This window comes from Amblyomma mixtum, chromosome 3 (genome assembly GCF_055824585.1).
Source record: "Amblyomma mixtum isolate Tamu chromosome 3, ASM5582458v1, whole genome shotgun sequence".
In the NCBI taxonomy this organism is placed as follows: domain Eukaryota; kingdom Metazoa; phylum Arthropoda; class Arachnida; order Ixodida; family Ixodidae; genus Amblyomma; species Amblyomma mixtum.
This window is the reverse complement of record NC_143014.1, coordinates 114,367,885-114,385,738: the sequence shown is the minus strand read 5'-3', so window position 1 is coordinate 114,385,738 and position 17,854 is coordinate 114,367,885. Positions and strand designations below refer to the sequence as shown.

Sequence of the window (17,854 nt, the reverse complement as noted above, 5' to 3'; positions counted from 1 at the left end):
GGCCGAAGCAAAGATGCGCTAACGCGAGAACTGGTAGAGGCGTTCCATATCAAAAAGAAAGGGCCGGAATGCGTCAGCAGCCCTTCGGTGAAGATGTACTCTAGCGAGTATAACTTTTTAGATAGCCTGATCTGATGCAAGCGTGTGGATTTTTTGCTTGTCATTCGCATGAGTGTTCTCGTGATTAGGTTCTTGAAGGAGAAGGGAAATATACAAATGTATGCGATCGAAACTTGAATAAACCAGTTGAGAGTAGCGCTTGTCCCGTTCGTCTTCTGTCCCTTGTCTGTTTTTTGTCGCGCTACAAACATCCCCTCAACCACTAAGTCATACTTACAAAGAAAGGCGAATGAGAGACTGGTGACGGGAATCCATGAGGTAAAGATTTGGAAACCCATAAGTTGGAGTCGTGGGAGTAATGAGATTTTTTATTCGCATGTAATGTTTTGTATGCCTCGATGTTCAATCCTTGTGACCTAACATACTTCTTCAGTTAAGAACAAGATCTAACATCCTGAATCGCATTACATATTTCAAAATGTCATTCCTCTACGGCTTTCTCTGCCATTCCTTTCTCTTCATATGTTCCCATCCATTACAGGAAGGCGGAGCGAAAGCTAAAGGCTTCCGCTCATCGTGTAACCTAAACTACAAGTATTATTTAAGCCATTCGATCAATGTTTAAATAGGTGCAAAGCAGACAAAAGTAGCTGCGAGCTGTCTTGTTTTCGTTGTAGCAGAATTAAACCAAAAGAAGAAAGTCGCTATGCAGTATCATTGGCTGGCGTACTGCGCCCTTACGTATCAGCTATGGTACTCCGAAGTAGGGACACACTGACAGCCACAGTCCAATGAGGAAAACTAGGCGAAGAGAAGAAACTTCGTTGATTGTTGTCGCAAGAACGAACAAGAAGAAAAGGCTAATTCAGTGTGCATACATCTGTAGCTGGATGCAGTCTAGTACGTCTACATGTCACGTTCATGAATTTTGTTCTTGTAACCCTTAGGATAACACATTGAAAGCACGAAAGGGAGAAGGACCAAAAGCATTACAAATGGGAACCTGAAATCGAGAGAGCCGTAGTGTGTAATGCAGTAGAAAATAAAGGAGTGAAGGATCTCATTAGAAAGCAAGCCGGTTATTAGAAAAAGAAATCGAAATATTCAGATCACCCGAAGGAAGAGAAAAGACCCTACTAAAGAGAGTGAGCTCCTTCAGGGGGCAGTTCGAACCATAAGGGTCAAGGAAATAAAAAAGGCAGAACGCCAGATTGTCGGGTCAGAACACTGACCAGAAAAGACACGAGCGAAAACAACAAAAGAGGATACAGTTGGTGCACTAAGACAAAACTCATGAATAAATCCCCAGCAACTTCGCAGGGCTTACAAGGGAAGGAGTGCCGGATGCAGTGGCGCAAGAATTATGTTCAGGGATTGCATGCGGTCGGGTGCAATTGTGGGGGTTGACACCGCCGGCTGCACAGTTTCGGCGTGTTCGCCAACAGGCAGGTTCCTCAGTATCTGCTTTTATTGGAGTTCTCGTTTGTTGTCAGGTACGCTATTCTGCGAGTGGTGATGAGCTTTTTCGAATACTCTACTCTTGTTCCCCAAAGCCGAACTGGAGTAAACTGGATTCTTTTCCTATGCCGCCTAAATACAGGCAGCTGTCACTCCCCAGAATGCTGCTATAGCTGCAAGCGCAGCATCTAAAAGACCCAACAATACGCGCGCACTTCTTATTTGTCCATATCGCGGCACTGTATTGACTTGTTCCGCCACCTAGTCCTTTTTTTTTCACAACGTAGCCGCCCTTGTGAACATGACTTTGCGGTCCTCGTCACCTCTCGCGTGGGCGGGTCGAGGCACGTAGACCGGATCTCGCGCCGCTAGAGCATATATTTGGGGAAGCGCGTGCTGCAATAGCTGCCAGCGGCGGCAGGGGCCAGGTGCGCGCTCGGGCTCAGGCACGTAACGAGGCCGCCAGAGGGAGAGGAGGGCAGCTGCGGTGCTTGTTGGTCCAGCGGCCGCATCAAGCCTCGCTGGCCCCCTTATTGGATCTCCGCGACAGGGAGCGCACAAACTTGGGCGTGATCCTCTGCAGCAGCGCGGCGTTGCTGTAGGTCGGGCTGATGGGCAGGTACGAGAAGGCCGCGTTTGCCAGACGCGCCCTCAGGAAAGGCAAGTCGTAGCAGTCTTTGGTGAATTCCCCTTCGTCGCCGCTGCCGGAACCGCCGGGCCCTCCGTGGTGGCCGCCTGAGCCCAGGCCCCGCTCCTCGGGCGTGCCTGCGCGTGTATTACGAGTCGCCATCGTTAGTGTACATGCCGCGTTCATGGGGACCAGCGTACAGCTAGGCTTGTGACAGAAACCCTTAGTCCATTAGTCCATTTCCGTGGACCAACTTTTCTGACTTTTGCGCCCTACGCATTATGACGAATTTTCGTTGCTTTGTTGAAACACTAATTAAAGCGGAGGGAGGCTTTAGGTAATACCGCGACTCAGCGGGTCAGATAATTCTTCGCTACTTTCTGTGCTGTACACAATTACCGGTCGTTCATCTTGTTGAGTTCATGCACCCACATACTGGGTGCCATGGGAACGAGTCTGATAAGTGCAAAACCTAGGGAGAAAAGGGAAGAGGCATGCTTAAGTGTTACTTAGCAGCACAGCTGCAGCCCCCATTTCCGGCCTTAGCGCATTACTTGCATTACTCATATAAAAGCCAGCCTTACACGTGAGTTTAAGCACATGCTGACCAAGCGATATTATTATGCGTCTATGGTTAATGCAATCTGTTCAAAGGAGGCCTAATAAAATGGCCCCAACATAGGAGTGTAAATTATGGGTGTGTTGAATAAACTGCTGAAGAGGGGTACAGGGTTGTTTGCATCCATATCACGCTCTTATTAGAATTTTGGCGCATGGTGGCTTGTTATTGTCGGCATGTACTACTCCTGAAAGAGCAGCTAAAAGCTGCTTTTAATAACAGTGCGACTGACTGGCTGGCTGGCTCAGCAAATAAACTCCTGCTTGGAGACATATCAGGGGTAGCTGTTTCGCTTCAAAAAACAGTACAGACACAATAAGCCATCCGCGGCATTACAACGATAGCTGTGAGATGAAACATAGCACCGATGAGCCGAGGTGTTGTATGAAAACGTTAAAGAATAAGTTTGTCCTTTTTCTCTCGTTAGTATGAGGATATGAACACATTGCATGTTTGCAAAGTTTTATAAAACATGAAAGAGAGCTAGAGACTGTGTTTAATGAAAGAAAGAGAATTTAGGTGGTGTTTAATAGCGCTGTTATGCAGCTCTGTGTTGGGGAGGAGTAACCTCTAAAAATAATGAAAATGGAAAATTGAATGTTTCGGGTGTCTGCATAATCGTAGCGGAGTATACCAGACTTGGTTCCTCTTTTTATTCTCTTAAGCTTTAGTTTCGAGGAAATCTACTCGCAGGTATTCTAGAAAGCTGTCTGCTGCCTGTTTTTTAAATAAAAATTGCGGATATTTTTTCAAGACTAAAAATGTACCCAACAGTACACGAACGGTTCCCGCTGGAAATACAGAGAGAGAAAAAAAGAAACCTTTCTCTGAGTACATAGAAGTTTGCTTCTGTGGATTTTGAGCTTACCATGCGACAAAGACATACAAGCAGAAATAGGAAACAAAGCGCTTGGGGTTACGTTGGTGCCGCAACGGTGTTGTTCCCCACCCCTTTGTCTGAAACTAATTTATAACATAGTTATTCGAAAATTTGACCTGACCATTATATCACGCAAGTATTTTGTCGGTTCTTATTGTGATGTAATATTATGTGACGCTAACTGACGCCGAAAAGCAGGTGGTGTGGCCAGGCCTTCTTAAAGTCTGGTGCGAGATTTGCAAACGTAGCTGCCTCAGTTGAGGAAGTTTGATAACAAGCGCAAAGGTTCTGCTGCACGTGCCAAGAAGCTGCGACACTTGCGCATGTTGGAAAACAACAGTATAGGATAACTTGACCAACAGGCAGAGAGACAGAAAGAGAGAGAGCGTACGCGCGCTTCAAATGGAGACCTCGCGTTGGCGATAGCCCCGCGAATGCTACCTCCCAGGCTAGGTAATCTAATAGCTTCTCAGATTTTGCATTTCATGCATTTTTAATTTGGGTGCTATATTTTAATAATGGTACTGTTATTTTTCTCTCTCATGTTTTTTTTTTTCAGTGTTTATCGCAATTTGACTTGAGTTTTCTTCGTTGGAATTTTTTTGTGCTATATCTATTTATTATTGTGTTTCGACTTCTCGACTGACATATTTCTTCTAGTTATTATCTTTCATTTTGCGTAAAATATCTGCAGAGTTTTTTTTCTATATGTGTTATCGCCTGCTGTAGCCAATTATTTTTTTTTCTATGTACCGCTTGCCTCAGTAATGCCCTGTGGACCATGAGGATATCGGAAATAAATAAATAAATAAATAAATAAATAAATAAACAAATTGAGAGTATCAGCTCCAAAGTTGGGCGGAGTGCCCCATACACGAGTGCGGCCATTATCCGCATATGCACGGTAATTTATTGTCCGCGTCGACATGTTATCATAATCAGGTTCACACGCTTAGACTAGACAACGCCTTGAATCTTATTCGTTTTCAATGCATATGCTTTAGTAATATGTGAAAGGTCTTTTTTCCAGCACTCGTTTTGCGGACACCAACGACGAAAAGGTCGACTTTTGTGCTCAGCGCCGCGGCTTTTGTTTTAGCTAAAGGAAGCTGTTGCATACTTAAGGTTTGAAGCAAAGTTTAGGTTTGAAGCTCATGAAAAGTTTGGGATTAATTGGATCGATTAGCTAACTTAAGAATTAGGAACTGGAGGTATGGTTCTAATTCAAAAGCTTAAAAGAAATCATAATCTATGGGGTAAAAGAAAGAGAACTTTTGTCTGCGGACCATCCATTCATTCTGAAGCGTCCAGGGCTTTGGCCATGCCCAAGTTCATTAAACCATTCCATCGAAGCAGTTTCGAAATGAAGCGGGCTCAGCGCTTGCAGTCCAGGCCGGGATGTGGCGCAAGATGAAGACATGCAAATGACATGCCGTGTGGTTTTGTACGACAGCGCTCCTCGGTAGATTGCAGCTCTGCTGTTGCTGCTGTACGGCCCGGCAGAAAACCTATTTTCCCCATGGCGGCCTTTGTTTCGATTGTGTGAAAGGAAAACCTGCCGGGTTTTCACGTGTGCGCTGAATTGATTCGTCAGGGATACAGCGCACGGAACCCAAAAAGCTTTTCGAGGGGGGGGGGGGGGGGGGGGGGGGGGGCTAGGATTGCATTAGGGTTTAACTGAAAACATTGACAGAAAAACTGGAATCAGTTTCAACATGTTTTCGGACAAAATTGCTCATGCGCCATTAACGATTCGCCGCCCAGTAGCAGAGAGTCGAGCGTGGGCAGTGCCTAGTACGCTGCCAGTGTGTTTTCAAAAGCAGGTGGTCTGAGAGGCGAAACGCATTTCTAACGTTATGCGAGTCTCTACACGAACTTCAAGCATTCCGTTTTGTATGTTATGAGAAAGTAGTAGTCCCTAGAATGAGATTATAAATAAGTATCTAAAACATTAAAAAAATATATTACAGATTATCTGTTAACAGCCATCTGACCATCCAAAAATGTGAATAAAACTAGCGCCACACGCCTTAGTAGGAGACGCAAAGGTGGAAGTTGTGCAGCATGCTCCCATTTTGGGAGCGAAAATGGCATACGCAAGCTTATATAGTATAGCGCCCCAGGCTGTCTGAAGCATCACTGTACAGTAAAAGGGCAGGAATCGGGGATGAAGGGTGGGTAGGGGCGCCTAATACAAGCTCATTTTAACGCGTGGAAATATGAAACGCCAATCCCAAATGCAACATTGTTTTTACTACTAAGGATATCTGATTTCGAGCAGAGGGGTGATGTACTATGAGCTACATTATTAACTGTCGACTTTAGTTTAGTCGCATAGATAACAAAGTTCATGACAGTGACTAGTGACTTATACAGAGGTCGAATGCATACCTGGTATTGTGTTGTCGAGGAATATGCCGAGGAAGCCTCCAACAAACATGCTTGTACTCAGCAGGATGACGATTGTCTGATCTAACACGTCGTAGCCTGTGAAGTGAGACAACGTGCACAAATTAAGAAAAAAAAAACTGCACAAACACTGGCTTTCTGCAAAGCGGCCACCTGGCAGTGTGCGTGTTCGCTGCCATAATAGCATGTAGTGACCACAGTAGGATCACTTCACACCTGGACAAGGTTCCTCAAGATTTGCACGATTAAAAGAGAGGCAAGGAGAGGCAACACATCAACAATGAAAAGCAGTCCGGTAGAAAGCCACGTTGATCTCCGAAATCCTTCAGCTTCAGCATCGTTTGACTAAGATGCGTTTTCGGAATAATGATGGGTTCAAAATTGAGGCCCAGTTTGCGCGTTTCCATTGCTTACGCAGTCCAACGAGGAAAATGATTACAGAAAGTAAATGGTCATGATGATTTCCCGTCAGAAATGGCGTAATTTGTAAGTTTAAGTCAAGTGCCCTTTGTAGGGTCTCCCAAAACAACTTGCATTTTTGCTGTTTCTAAAAGCATGCCCGATGGTTTGGTTCGTCTTACAGACTGCAGTTCGCAGAAAATGCGAAAATACTCATTTTTTTTCACGCGGTAGTAATTAGGCTGTCGTCTCGCAAAAAATTTCCGGCTACTCCGTAACGAAATTCTCTGATTGGTCAATTCCCTGATGACGTCATCAGGGTCTAATGTCCGCAGTTTATCAGTCAGAGAGCACTGCCACATTTGAAATTCCCTGCGAAATTTTTTGATTGCTCGCGAGAGGTCACATGGCCTTTCGACGTCATCACAACGTGTCCAGCGTGGATGATGGCAACCTGCTCAGCGGTTTTTGAGAAAACTGCCCACTGCTGCCAAATTCGACGCAGTGGCCACCTGCACACCATGGCGCTGCGCATAAGCCTTACGGAAGCTCCGGAAGAGCAACCTGGGTCTCACAAGCATCACCGGTGGCTGTGTTTGAAACAGCCGCCTACCGAGGCAGTGGCGCATCGCCTAACCGCTGCACCACTGCGCCAGTATGGGTATGGGGACTATCCGCGAGCTATGAATGCGATTCATAGAGTCGTGTCGTCAACACCGCGGGACCCGTAGTGGACCAGTGCACTGCCAAAGTTGAAAATGTGAACACCACCAACATTTGGAAGTTGGCCCACCCTAAAAAATTTCTAAGATCCCCCAAAATTTTGGATGTAGACCCACGCTCGAAAATGGATTCTGATCGATTAGTGTGTCGGATTAGTAGTATAATCCCTTATGTTAATCCAAAGTAAGGCACTTGAACATTCTATAGGTGATTACTCATGCATACGATGTAAGGGCTATAAATAGTACCCGATCCCGGCCGCGGCGGTTGAATTTCTTTGGAGGAGAAATTCTAGAGGCCCGTGTACAGTGCGATGTCAGTGCACGTTAAAGAACCCCAGGTGGTCGAAATTTCCGGAGCCCTTCACTACGGCGTCTCCCATAGCCTGAGTCGCTTTGGGACGTTCAACCCCATAAACCAAACCAAACCAAACCAAACCAAACCAAATCAATAGTACCGGTTCCGACCAGAGTTTTGGCAGGAAAATCGCAATAAGAACATTAGACTCTCATTGAAAATGAGACAACAGTAAACTAAATGCTATCGAATTTTCTTCTTTAGGTGTTTGGTGCAACGTTTTAAGACATTGGCCTCAGGTATGTAATCCAAAGGAAAATGCTTTGATGCAAGGACAAATAAGCATACCACGTAGTCGCGGTTGCACATAACGTTCGTTGAAGCCAAAGTATTAGGAATGCTACATTAGAGGAAACAGCATAATTCATATCAATTTCCTGTAGACATTTTGAGGCGAAACCGAATATATGTAGTCAGTAGAAAAACGAGCTCGAAAACGAAAGCGAAAAACGAAAAAAGGGCAACGAAGGATAAACGTTTTGCGCGAACTCTAACAAATGAGGGCGCACAGGGAAACTTCAAGAAACCACACGGTTCGGTAATACGGAATAAAATGAAGCTTTAGCGAAAAAAAAAAAAACTCGAACAGTCTGCCTCTTACATTATTAACGTTCATGGTTGTGAAACGCGTGCTTTCACTCATCAGGGAGGAAGGGGGGTTAGGTCAATCGCAGTCGCTTGCACAGACAGCATTTAGCAAAATGGACTGCCGGAATCCCAAAACCTTACATTGTGGGAAACGTCCACATTCCAGCCCATGTGATGCTTATGGCCCAGGTCCGCCTAAGTGATATTATTATTTGTCATCGTGTGAAGCCGACAGATTGCGACAACTACGACAAGAATTACGCCTGTCTGCTCATATTACTCCTCGCTGCTTGCTAAACTCTCTCTCTCTCTCTCTCTCTCTATATATATATATATATATATATATACGAGGTCTGTTAGAAAAGTATCCGACCTCTGGCCGTTGAAAAAAAACTTGCATAACTGGAGCGTTGCAAACCTAGTCATCTTTAAAGTAGTCTACTTGGGACTCCACACACTTCTCCCAGCGGTGCTGCCATTGTGGGAAGTATTCCGAAAAGGCCCTTTTCGGAATGGAGTTTAGCTCAGCTGTCGTTGCAGCCATAATGTTCTTCCTTGTCTGAAATCGCGCTCCTTTCAATGGCCTTTTGATTTTGGGAACCAGCCAGAAATCGCAGGGGCCATATCAGGACAGTAAGGAGTCTGTTGAATTACAGGAGTCTGGTTTTTCACCAAAAAATCTGATTCGAGTGCGAGGAATGTGCAGGAGCATTGGCGCGATGGGTGCGCCAATTTCCTGTTGACCTCAGCTCCGGGTTCTTGCGCCGCGCAGCATCACGTAGGCAACAGAGGACATCCCTGTAGTACTCTTTGGTCATTGTTTGACCCTGTAGAGTGCGTACTCGTGGTCTGCCACACAGAGGGTGTCAAAGAAAGCAGTCAGCATCACTTTCACATTGCTGCGCAATTGGCGGGCCTTCTTAAGTCTTGGTGACGTGGAATGCTTCCACTCTGACTACTGGGATCTGGTTTCCGGGTCGTACCTGTACACCCAAGACTCGTCACTAGTGATTATGATGTTGATGAAGTCGGGGTCACTGTTTGCGGAATCCAGCATGTCCTGTGAGACTTCAACACGAAGCTGGTTTTGCTCCACCGTGAGCAGCTTCGGCACGAATTTCGCCGCAACTCTCTCCATGGCCAAATCTTCGGTGATAATGGAATGTGCGGAGAAATTGCTCATGTCCACCTCTTCCTCAATTTCTCGGATAGTCACGCGACAGTCCCGCATCACCATAGCGTTCAGTTCGGCAATGACCTGGTCATTTTGGCATGTTGATGGCCGATTGGAGCGGGCTCGTTCTCCACCGATGTGCGGCCATCTTTAAAACAATTGTAGCACTGCTTAAACTGTGTGCTGCTCATAGCATCTTCACCGAAAGCCGTCTGAATATTTCGAATGGTTTCCACTAGGCTGTCGCCAAGTTTATGGCAAAATTTGTTGCAGTAGCGCTGCTCCTTTCACTCCGCCATTTTCCTTGCAATAAAAAACCGACGAGAGCACTGCACACTGCCTCACTCAAACGCTGCTTCCCAGCGACTGACGCTATCGGCAGGCGGGAAAAAATTCATGCATGCGCATGAAGGTTCAAGGTCGCCTCATGCAAGCGCGCTTGTCTCATATCCATCAGGTGTTCGCAAAAAAATAATAAAGTCGGATACTTTTCTAACAGACACCGTATATATATATATATATATATATATATATATATATATATATATATATATATATATATATATATATATATAGTGATGTCTTAAACCTTACAGAGCTTTATTTAGAAAACTATGCCAGATATGGCTGTTGATCTAGATTGTACCGCAAGGCGGGCATCATGTATCTCATACTGATGACTTAATGCACTTTCCATATATTTTTGAATGTTTATATTCATGGTATAAATGCTTCTCCCGCATTGCATATTTTTATTTTATTTATATGAATATACTTTAGCCCTCACTTGAGGGTCAAAACAGGAGAGGTTTTTCTTTTAATTTTCGAGGAACAAAAACATCAGGCACCGACAAGACACAAAAAAACATTATCAAAACACGAATACAGGACCAGCAGTGATAGGAAGATAAAAAAAGAAAAAAAAGCAGCTCCAACAAAGTACACGCGAATCACTTAACAAAGATGAGGGAAATCATAACAGCAGCATGATCAGTTGTCAATTGCCCCGTTGCCTGTAATATAATTCCAAAGGCTCTCAAACTCTGACATTTTGAGCTGCGACAATGCATTCCGCAATTCTATTCCACATATTAATACATGAGGGGAAAAAAAGAGTTTTTAAAAGCAGCTAGGTGGACTCTGTACGGCCGTATTGAGGCACTGTGGTTTAAACGCGCACTATGTTTTAGAGGGGGGTGAATATATGTTTCTTTGTTTATTTTTAGTTGATTCCTGGTGATTTGGAAAAAAAGTTTCAACCGTTGTTTTTCTCGTCGTGTTTCGAGCAGTTCCAGGTCGCAACATTTAAGCATGTCTGTTACAAAATCGGTCTTCCGATGACACGAACATACAAAACGCACTGCGGTTCTCTGAATTTTCTCGAGTTTATCTCGCATGTACACTTGGTGGGGGCTCCAAACGGAGGAGGCATACTCGAAAACAGGGCGGATAAATGACTTGTATGCAATTAGCTTGAAACTTTTTGGTGCATGCTGTAATTTTTGTCTCAAATACCATAGTTTGCGATAGGCTTTACAGCAGACCTCTACAACATGGATGCGCCAGCACAGAACGTCATGAATAAATTACTCCTAAATACTTAAAGCTGCGTACATTATAAGTTATCATCCCACATCCTTACTGAGCATTAAATACAAGTGCAGTTGATGTATTTTATGATGTAGAAAATGGTAACTTGATTTTAACTACGACACCATGCGCAGAGACGCACGTTAATACTTTGGTAATGCGGGAAAGCCAACTCAACAAGCTTTCAAATGTGTATATTTGACGTTCGATATTTCTATCCGTATTGCTGATTAAGGAAATTTAAAAACAGGTCTCATCTTCGATGTTGATGGCCAACAATTTCACAATGTAACATTGTCTGAAAGAATCAAAACTAAAAAAAATATTAGTTAATTTAAGTTAATTAATCGTCTAATTACTGATTCATGTGAAGCATATAATGTCCGCCTTGCTGTAGATTACAGCTCAAGAGACCGCACCGTCGTATCTGTCACAGTTTTCAAAATAAATAACTGTAAAGGTTAAAAAAATGGCACTGCATATCTGCAGAGGGAGATTAAGGGCGGAGGCGTTTGCCCCCACCCCCTTACCCAAGCGAGACATTGTACTTACAAAAACCATGCTGAATCCCTTTCTTTGGCGAAAACGGTCCGAGAAACGAATGGTTCAAATGCACACCGCCCCCCTCTCCAACCTCCGCCTCCAAGAGTGACCCATGTATCCAGCGCTGTAATCTGAGCACGGCTTCCATTTAATGCGTAGCCTTTTCTTGATGGATTAAGCACGTAAGAGGCGGCACCTTGAATATAAGTATTTTTCTGAAAAATACGAAGTTAAACGATGGGCACACGCACAGGGTTCTTCGTTTTCGGGTAAAATCCGATTTTACCCGATTCTTTCTCCCCAACTTATTTGCCCGAAGATGAGTTTTCTAGACGATGTTGGTTTTGAAGTTCAGAAAGCTGAATACACCGAAGAATATTTATTGATGTCTAGTGCTTATTCCAGACGGGTGTCTTCGGTCAACGAGGGATCTTAAGCCTCTTTCAACACTCGTTTTCATGAGGCGGATTAATTTGAGATTAAGTTAGAAAAGGGCGATTTAGAAGCAAAAGGCCAAAACATGGCTACCGAAGAGGCGTCTCACTGGAGTCACTGTATTAAGTGGTATACCCACGCTAACAACATCCTGATCATCGTTATGATATTGAATGTTCTCGCTCCGCACAAGTAAAGGCAAGCCGCGATCTTGCTCAGACGCAGAAGTGCTTCGTAAGAGGCTGGTAATGGACGCGACGAAATAAGTTTAATAGATTGAGAGAAAAGGAAGTGTTACTTGGTAAAAAATTCTTCAATGAAGCCCGCAATTTCCATGTTGTCTATCAAACAATGAACAAGTAATAGGGTTCTTTATGTCTAGTAGAAAACCGAACTGTTATAATCAACTGATCCGAGAAAAAGAAACGAACTACGGCATTTTTTTCTGAAAAATCTGGTCGTAAAATCCGCTCGAAAAATGTCGCCCAATTTTTCCCCTCTGAATTCCCGAAAAAGTAAAACTAAAAAACGAAGGGCCCGACATATAAGACAGGTACTCCGCGCAGCTTGGAACCATTTTATCCCTCGGCAAGCGAGCAAACTTATACAATTAGCCAACAAAGCAATGCAAACAAGAAAGAAGCTTGAAGGGGTCAGAAAGTGACTACGAAAAGGTCACCTGCGCGAAACACATAGACAACACCGCTTATGTCTGGCCCATTTCCGAAGCATAAACTGGTTGGACGTTGCACACTGTACCCGTCGTACGCGTCCATCATTAGTCTTGCTACGTTCTGCGCAAATCCGTATATTCAAGAATGAGCCATCTGGCCCACACCAAAGTAATAACTGACAGCACCTGTCTTTATTGCGTCCGGATTGCGGCTCGTCCAGTGCGACACCATGAGGCCGAAGAATAGCGACGATCCCAGCACGAAGAGGTTCCTCGAAGAGTTGAGGTCGACACACTGCGCGCTAGACAGGCCCACGGCGGCGATCATGGCGAACATGATGCAGAATACCCCTCCGATGATCGGGTCTGGGATCGTGGCAAAAAGAGCGCCAATCTTGCCCACCACGCCAAAGCCAATCATGAAGACGGCTGCCCACTGCACTATCGAACGACAGGCCACCTGAAAAAAAAAAAGAACCAAAAGCCAGCTGCTTTATGTCCCACCTTTCTCTCTGAGTGTCCCACACTACCAATGCAAACATAAAAGCGAAGAACGGCTGGGTTTCCTTCGCCTCAGAGCGTCGAAGTTAAAAGTAAAAAAATTAAAAGATGGTCATCGCGGTTTAACGCGAGATTCAGCGACAGCCGTTCAGGTATTTACTTTTTACTATTAGATGAAGTAGGCTATACGAAAGCGACTTCGTATCTATATAGTTCTATAGCGCTCTCTTTAGTTTTCCACACATCATAGTTTTTCTACTAGATCTTCTCTGCAGTGGGCCAATCTAGGCGCACGGCGTCACCGATGACCCTCTCCTCGGGCGGCAGGTTTCGCAGCAGCTGCCGCAGATGGACTGTACTACATTCCTCTCCTCCCCTTCCTACTCTCCCTCTTCCGTCCACGTTAATCACCTCCCGGATGGTTCCAGTGGTAACCAGACACCAGTTACGCATTCCTACGCTCTCTCCATACCCTCCTGCTTCCACGGTAACCACCCTCCAAGTGGTTCGCATGGCAACGCACCCAACCTGTTACATGGATGACGACAAGAACGGGCGCTTACCAGCTGTCGGTGTAATATAATGATGAAAGGGATAAGTCGAAAATTAGTGAAGCCTGTGGCAATCTTCTGACGCATCTCGTGGAGCACGCCGATCTCGCTGCCACTTGCAACTTCCTAAAAAGCGAAGTGATTGAACTCGCGGCGCTCCGGTTGCCACAGGTCGAAGTTAAGCATCGAAAAGTAAGCCGCAGCGTCGTCGGCGCTCCGTCGCTAAATAACCGATACAACGGGCGGATGAGCTGAAGAAGCCACAGTGGCGTCGGATGCGCACCTTGGTGACTGCGATGATACTGATGTTGGTGGAGTAGGAGGTGAGGCCGCAGCCGCCGCCCCATATGCCCGCCAAGATGCAGCCGAGCCCCTCCATCCAGATGCCGCGGTTGATGGCGTGTGTGGGTGGCGTGGGCACCTGTGAGAGCCTCGCGCAGGCGTAGTAGTCGCCTACGGACTCCACCACCGAGGACAGAATGGCTGACAGCATGCCCAACACCACTCCGAGCGACACCCGCGGCATCCCAAACTGGCCTGCGAGGTGCAAAGGGAGCAGCATGACTGCGCGCGTAGGCCTTCATTTCCGCTAAGAATTTGTACAAGTTTTCTCATGCATCGAACACTGCTACTTTTCTGTTGCTTTTATCCAGCCGTGCCTAATCTTTGTATGTGTCTGTTGCACCGGAATGAATTAAAGACGGAAACATCTAGCAATTTTCCTTAGCTGAGATGCGCGTAGCAGTCATACCATGACATGTGGCTCGGACAGTTACTTGGTTTTTTAATGTTGGGGAATGTATTGGCAAGGGGCGTGTCCTCCCAGCGTCCCACTTTGCCTTCTTTGCATTGAGATGGACTCGCGCAGTGGAGAAGTGCAGCCATACTCACCTGGGTAAGGTACTCGTATCCAGGGGCTCTTATCGATGATACTGGCTCTGATGTCAGTTCGAGCTGGGTCCCCGGGAGGCAGATAATCCGTGTTGGTCATCAGGAAGCAGGCGCCCCATGAGATGAGGATTGCCAGCAGAATCTGGAAGTAAATACTGTTTGAACCCATCGAATGCACAGTGACTGCGCACAACTGCGTCCCTTTTGCGGCAAGACCATCGGCGTATATGTATTGAGAGAAATTATGCTCCGTTAAATTGATTTGGTGCTCCGAGAAAACAACGGATGGAAATTTTCCTTGCGCGCGTGTATTGGTGATTTCATAAGCACAAGAACAAAACCTACCTGCTATACTACCCTCTTCAGAAACGAGGAGAACGTTCTGGCAGTTTGGATTTACTTCAGCGATGACAGTTTCTAATTTGAAGCTAGAACATATTTCAACTCCTATTGCAATAATCGCGGTCTTGAAGTGTCTGAAATTGCATGTAGTCCTACAGTGACACTTGGGTATCTATTAATATATATTTGTGTAGTTAAATATACTCAAATTATCGTGTGGATTTGCTGAACCGCCACTCAGAACTTGAAGAAACGAGAAATTTGTATTTCATATTTTACCAATAATTGCACAATATCAGTGCAGCTATGCAGCAAAAATATTTAGATTTGCTCATTTATTTATTTTCCCCCAGGGCCCAAGGGCATTATGGAGGGCAGTGTGTGAATCAAATGAATATATATAGAACACGAAAAGCAAAAAGATAACGCACAAATAAATGGTCATTATATAAAAATATTCACGAGTGCGCAACAAGATATCAAAGTGCGAAAACACCAGCAACCCCACAAAGCAGTACATGTGCTAAGAAAAACGAAAAACGACAGAGAAAATACACTGCTAAAGATTATAGCAAAAAAAGTTACAGAGAGCTGCGTGAAAAGCAATGACATCCGCAGTTTCATCAGTGGTGCCTGGAAGCGATTCCAACTGTCATAGAAGTGTTGGGAATGAAAAATTCAAGACAACATTAAGTGATCAAGCGTCATAAGATTGTTGTGTTAGAAGATTCTGTCTGAGATGTAGGTTGTAGTGAAAAACGTTATCAAATAAATATAGCCGACACACTTTTCTACGTTCCGTTAGAAAAGGGAAACAAAGAAAAGGCTTTCACGGCAGTCACGCGAGAAGTGCGATGAGAGTTAGACAATATAAAGCGAGATACGCGATTATGCACTTTTTCAGGTTCACTTATGAGAAAAACGACGCCGGGGGGTTAGAAAGAAGCTGTATATTTCAATTTTGGACGAGCCAAAGTTTTGCAAAAGATGGTTTTGGTTTATGGTAATCCCAAGGCGATTAAGGCTATGAGGGACGCCGTAGTGAAAGGCTCCGGAAATTTCGACCACCTGGGGTTCTTTAACGTGCACTGGCATCGCACAGTACACGGGCCTCTAGAATTTCTCCTTCAAAGAAATTCAACCGCCGAGGCCGGGATCGAACCCGCGTCTTTCGGGTCAGCAGCCGAGCACCATAACCACTGAGCCACCGCGGCGGCCTAGTTTTGCAAAGGAGAAGCTTTAGTACGCTAGGAGAACATGAAAAGGTCTTCTAAGGAAAATCAAGCATAGGGTTGGCGTTAATAACCACGTGATGGACACGCAGTTTCTATGACAAGTTACTAGTTACGTGAGCACCTGAATATTTATGGGAAGAGACAGATTCGAGGAGTATTGTTGAGGCAGTAAGTAGGAGCTGTCACACTAATGCGGGTCACACGCATATTGTTGTTGCACTTGTTAATGTTGCTCCCAACCGCGGTGGTTGCATTTCGATGGAGGCAAAACATTAGAGGCCCGTGTGCTGTGCGATGTCTGTCTTCCTAAGACTGAACCGTGACGGACACCGGAATCTGCTGGTCAAAACTGACTCACTATTAGTTTGCTGTTACGAATTGAGATCGGTTCGGAAAGCGTGCAGCCACGAAAGCATATTAGCGTCTAGGTTCAATCTCTTTAGTTTAATGAAAATTTTTAACTATAAATGATAAAGCGTATAAACTGTCAAAGCAATTTCCTCTAGCCGGACTTCCAACCTCTCCCAACTTTCCATTTGGCACCACAGCTTGGATCTTGTTAAAGTGACATTGAGGGAAAATTGAAATTGGCATAAATAAATAAAGCATCACGTTCTACTCGCAAAGAGACCACTGTTACTGAAAATAGAGCCCTTACGAGGTATAGAAAACGAGATACAGGCGTCGCCATCAGCAGCTTATTTCGCGAGTAAACTGCGTGCATGGACGCCTATTTTGGGGCACGGATCTCCGAGTCTAGGCTATATCACCATTCACATTAAAATGGTGCCAACCAGTCCACTTCGGTATAGGCCTCACGAGTTTGATTGGAGTGGTGGGATAGTTTTTAAGTTCTATAAGGAGTCTGCTTTGCTGCCGAATAAATGTTAATATACTCCCAAAAAACCAAAGAATCATTTTTTACTGACAATATTTAGATGAAGTTCTCCCCAGTGCCTTTAGGTGTATACGGTATTAGGTACCAATTTTTTTTAGACACTGAGAACGAATTTCCCCGTGAATCGACAGGAGGCTCACGCGAAGAGGCTGCAACTGTTCAATTTTTTTTAGAGAATGAAAATGAAACTTCTTTTCGATTATTTAATGGCAAGGCCTCTAATGGAATGTTTCTATTTCTGCTCGGGGAAGGGAAGTACACAGAACGGCCGCCGGGTGACATGAATAGATGCAAATGGTGCTTATTTCTCGACAAGGCCTTCGCCAGGGGTCGCATAGCATATATATAGATATATATAAAGTAGATGGGAAATCTTGTTCGGCAGTCGTCATCACTAAGCCACGCTGGTAATGGTAACCATTTGTACATAGTCATTAATTGGTTATCTTAATATATAATATATAGTTTAACCCGCCGCGGTGGCTCAGTGGTTATGGCGCTTGGCTGCTGACCCGAAAGACGCGGGTTCCAACCCGGCCGCGGCGGCTGAATTTCGATGGAGGCGAAATTCTAGAGGCCCGTGTACTGTGCGATGTCAGTGCATGTTGAAGAACCCCAGGTGGTCGAAATTTCCGGAGCCCTTCACTACGGCGTCCCTCATAGCCTGAGTCGTTTTGGGACGTTAAACCCCAATAAACCAAAACAATATATAGTTAGACTGTAGATGCAAAACCGCGTAATCTTCTTTGTATGAAGTGTGGTTTCAAAAACGGTGCTTTCCAAAGGCCTAGTGGCTGGTGATTTGCTATTGCACGGTGCTGAACGCGCGCAAACCCGCCCGCTGTACTGATCTTGAGAATGAGGCCTAATCAGAGCGATACGACGGATATGTAATAATGC

The 17,854-nt window shown here is 45.0% G+C and overlaps 1 protein-coding gene across 1 annotated transcript in view; it reads right to left on the bottom strand.

The window, feature by feature from the left end:
- Positions 1 to 401: 401 nt before the first annotated feature.
- The window catches only part of LOC149351448 (solute carrier family 23 member 1-like), an 82,195-nt gene continuing 64,742 nt past the window's right edge, over positions 402 to 17,854 (bottom strand). Inside the window, exons 9-13 of the mRNA XM_089580757.1 lie at positions 14,480 to 14,621; positions 13,872 to 14,125; positions 12,723 to 12,996; positions 6,037 to 6,132; positions 402 to 2,283 (exon numbers count right to left, since the gene is read on the bottom strand). Of these exons, the coding sequence (XP_089436883.1) occupies positions 2,030 to 2,283; positions 6,037 to 6,132; positions 12,723 to 12,996; positions 13,872 to 14,125; positions 14,480 to 14,621 (1,020 nt within the window). The 3' untranslated portion in view covers positions 402 to 2,029. The remainder of the gene's footprint in view (positions 2,284 to 6,036; positions 6,133 to 12,722; positions 12,997 to 13,871; positions 14,126 to 14,479; positions 14,622 to 17,854) is intronic.